Source organism: Pundamilia nyererei, unplaced genomic scaffold (assembly GCF_000239375.1).
Source record: "Pundamilia nyererei isolate P.nyererei 1_Seehausen unplaced genomic scaffold, PunNye1.0 scaffold00006, whole genome shotgun sequence".
In the NCBI taxonomy this organism is placed as follows: Eukaryota; Metazoa; Chordata; class Actinopteri; order Cichliformes; family Cichlidae; genus Pundamilia; species Pundamilia nyererei.
This window is the reverse complement of record NW_005187407.1, coordinates 6,232,589-6,235,421: the sequence shown is the minus strand read 5'-3', so window position 1 is coordinate 6,235,421 and position 2,833 is coordinate 6,232,589. Positions and strand designations below refer to the sequence as shown.

Below are 2,833 nucleotides of genomic sequence, written 5' to 3'. Positions count from 1 at the left end.
TTTTTTTTCAGTTTTGGCACTTTTGGCACTCCATACTTTTCAGAGTAATGTCTATCTATTGAGAGCAACAGTGTGCACTTACGGTTCATGCAGCTGATTTTCGGGATATCCCATCGTCCATTCCCACGACAACGGATAGTTGGGACATGTCTCTGAATAAAGCCTATACGGCACTGGTACCTCACCAGCGAGTTGATCTCATACCGTTCACGTGTCTTCCCAAAGGAACGTGCATTCTCTACCACAGGAGGCTGACTACAGGCCACTGTAAACCAGACGAGACAAAGGCATTTGATAAGGAATTTTACAGGAACTATGGGTTTTCATTTTTACCTTAAGAAAATTTTAAAAAGTGGATTTTTTTGTTTGTTTGTTTTTTACCTGTGCCCTTCTTGCAGGTGAAAGTGAGGTGGTAGTTGCAAGGAACATCATTCCACTGACCATCCTCATGCCATATCATCACCACACAGTCCTCGCCAGCAGAGAAGAAGCTGTCAGGCTGGTTGGGCCTCCAGTTTTCATATTGCTAAAATAAGAGCAGGCAACAGAGTAAAACATTACTGTTATTAAACTACATTCTAAGCCTAACAGCTTTGCTTTTTTATTAGTAAAATAGACACTATTTACAGACATTATCTATAGATACTCCTGTTGAAGGGTCACTGCAGCAGTAGCTCTTCATATTTGATTTGGCAGATTTTTATACCAAATTTCCTTCCTGACACAAGCCAAAAGGGAATAGCGTCTCCTCCCAAGATCGAACTGAGCATTTTTTGCTTGTTAGGGCAATGTGTATACCAATAGGCACTTGTACGGTAAAGGTTACCAAATCACTACAAATATTGTGCCTGCTGCATATCTCGCTAGAAAAAAGTGAAGTCAAAATCCTTTTGTTTTTCCTTTTCCTTTTCATAATTGCAATTCTAATTACTGTCCACAAGAGGGAGAAAGTGTATCTTTATGTAGGCCAATTTTGAGCAAACCAGACTCAAAGGGCAAAAACGAAAGGTTTATAAAATGGGCTCATAAACTTTGTCCAGAGAGGAGCCATCTGCATTATCCTGCTGTAAATGTCACCGTAACCTACTATTTACACAAAAAATAAGAGTAGCTTGGATTTTATAGTCAGTGCAGTCTACACCCCTGATTCAGTATCGCATACTTGGCATGACTGGTATCCCGTGTAACAACTAATGTGTCTTTCACACAACAGAGTTTTTGGGATAACGGACAACCATTAGTATGTGATGTCTTTTCATCATTAGCTGACATGTCAAGCGTTACGATTGTACATCTCCAGGAACAAAATTCCACAACAGCACATGTACGTTCATACATTAATACAGCATACACACAGCTGCAGTGCTGCGAGGCATTCGAGCTGGCATCGGTGCTACCTGCAGTCTTTCAGCACATTCTAGGTTCAAAAGCTTTCTTCAAAGCTGTGACAGACCCCCACCCCCCTCACCCCACCAATCATGCCTTGAGGCTCCGCTGCTCTCTCATTATGGTTAACAAACATGCTCTGACTTCCTGCTCAGCTTGCTTCAGGTTAACAAATGGCTGACCCATCAACTCCTCAGCAGGTCTGCATCCTCCTCAGAACATTCAAACAAACTTTGATCACCCACACCTAAACACACATCCGAAGATTTCCCAGCCTATGTGTTTCAATTCTCTATAGTAATTATTTAATCACTGGTCTTTTCTTTTGCCGTTGTAAATAGTTCACAGTTATTTAAAATCAGTCTTATTTATTACATTTAAGTCCACTAGAGGTGACCACCCACACAGACCCCCTGGGCACCCTCAATCCAGTGTATTTTTATTTTTTTTTACTCATTCTACAGCTGAGCACAGGTGCTGTCCATCTGTGTGTCTGCCTGCTTTGGTGGCCTTTTTCCCTGGGTGGTTGCCTGTTGGTTGGGCCTGCTCATGAGTGTGGGGGATAAAGAAGAAACATACCTGTCTACGCCTGACAAAGTCCCCTCTCCGCTGTGTCACTCATACCTTCATCACCCCTCATTCTTTCAGCAGTGAAACAGCCTCCAGGCCTGTGCTTATCTTTTAACCCCCCAGGCTGGCTCAATGCTTCCTGCCTTTCTCTGGGTCTGGAAGGGCATCTTTGAAGCAAGAACGTCAGTGTGTGCAAATCTTAAGCACACTATATATTGTATTTAGTTTCTTTTCTGTTTAGTGGACAGCAGCTAGAAGGACTATAGCAAATATTAACTCTAACTTTTAATTAATTTATTTATTTTTGCTTTGTGGAAGCTATTTGTTTTTCTACACAGAGCTCATACTCATTAAAAGGAGTTAAAATGAAATACACCATGTTCTCCATCAGATTTATTACCACAGCGGTCAGCGGGGTGTAGTGACATGAGGCGGAGGAGAATGCGTCATGAGAACAGCAATGCGACTCCCAGAAAGGAAAGACCCTCCCTAAATGACTAAATCTGTCAACAGCATTGCGCATATTTACACTGCTCCGGTGCCATGTTTGTTGAGTCGATAATATGTAAGAAAGCATCCTGTCTTACCATAGGGCAACCATCGGTCCAGCGGAAGTCGTTGTCATACATCTTATCATTCAGGCCGATCCACTGGTAGTCCTGTCCAAGACCTGCCAAGTAAAACACAACCAGTTACATTCCTCAGTTGGCCTATTTCCATTTTAGGACTGGTAAGTCAGAGAAAGCAGGAGAAAGCCCAAGATAACGTGGATGTTTTCATTGCTCGAACCCTTATCTTGCATAGTCTCTACCCAAACACGTATTTGTTCTTGAGTTGGCTTTATGAGAGAAAATTTCCCATTAATTAGGTTTTTTTT

The 2,833-nt window shown here is 42.0% G+C and overlaps 1 protein-coding gene across 1 annotated transcript in view; it reads right to left on the bottom strand.

Annotated features, from left to right (window-relative positions):
• Window positions 1-2,833, bottom strand: part of vcana (versican a) — a 47,855-nt gene that overhangs the window by 1,467 nt on the left and 43,555 nt on the right. Inside the window, exons 9-11 of the mRNA XM_005722415.1 lie at window positions 2,544-2,626; window positions 382-526; window positions 83-265 (exon numbers count right to left, since the gene is read on the bottom strand). Coding sequence (XP_005722472.1) covers window positions 83-265; window positions 382-526; window positions 2,544-2,626 — 411 coding nt within the window. The remainder of the gene's footprint in view (window positions 1-82; window positions 266-381; window positions 527-2,543; window positions 2,627-2,833) is intronic.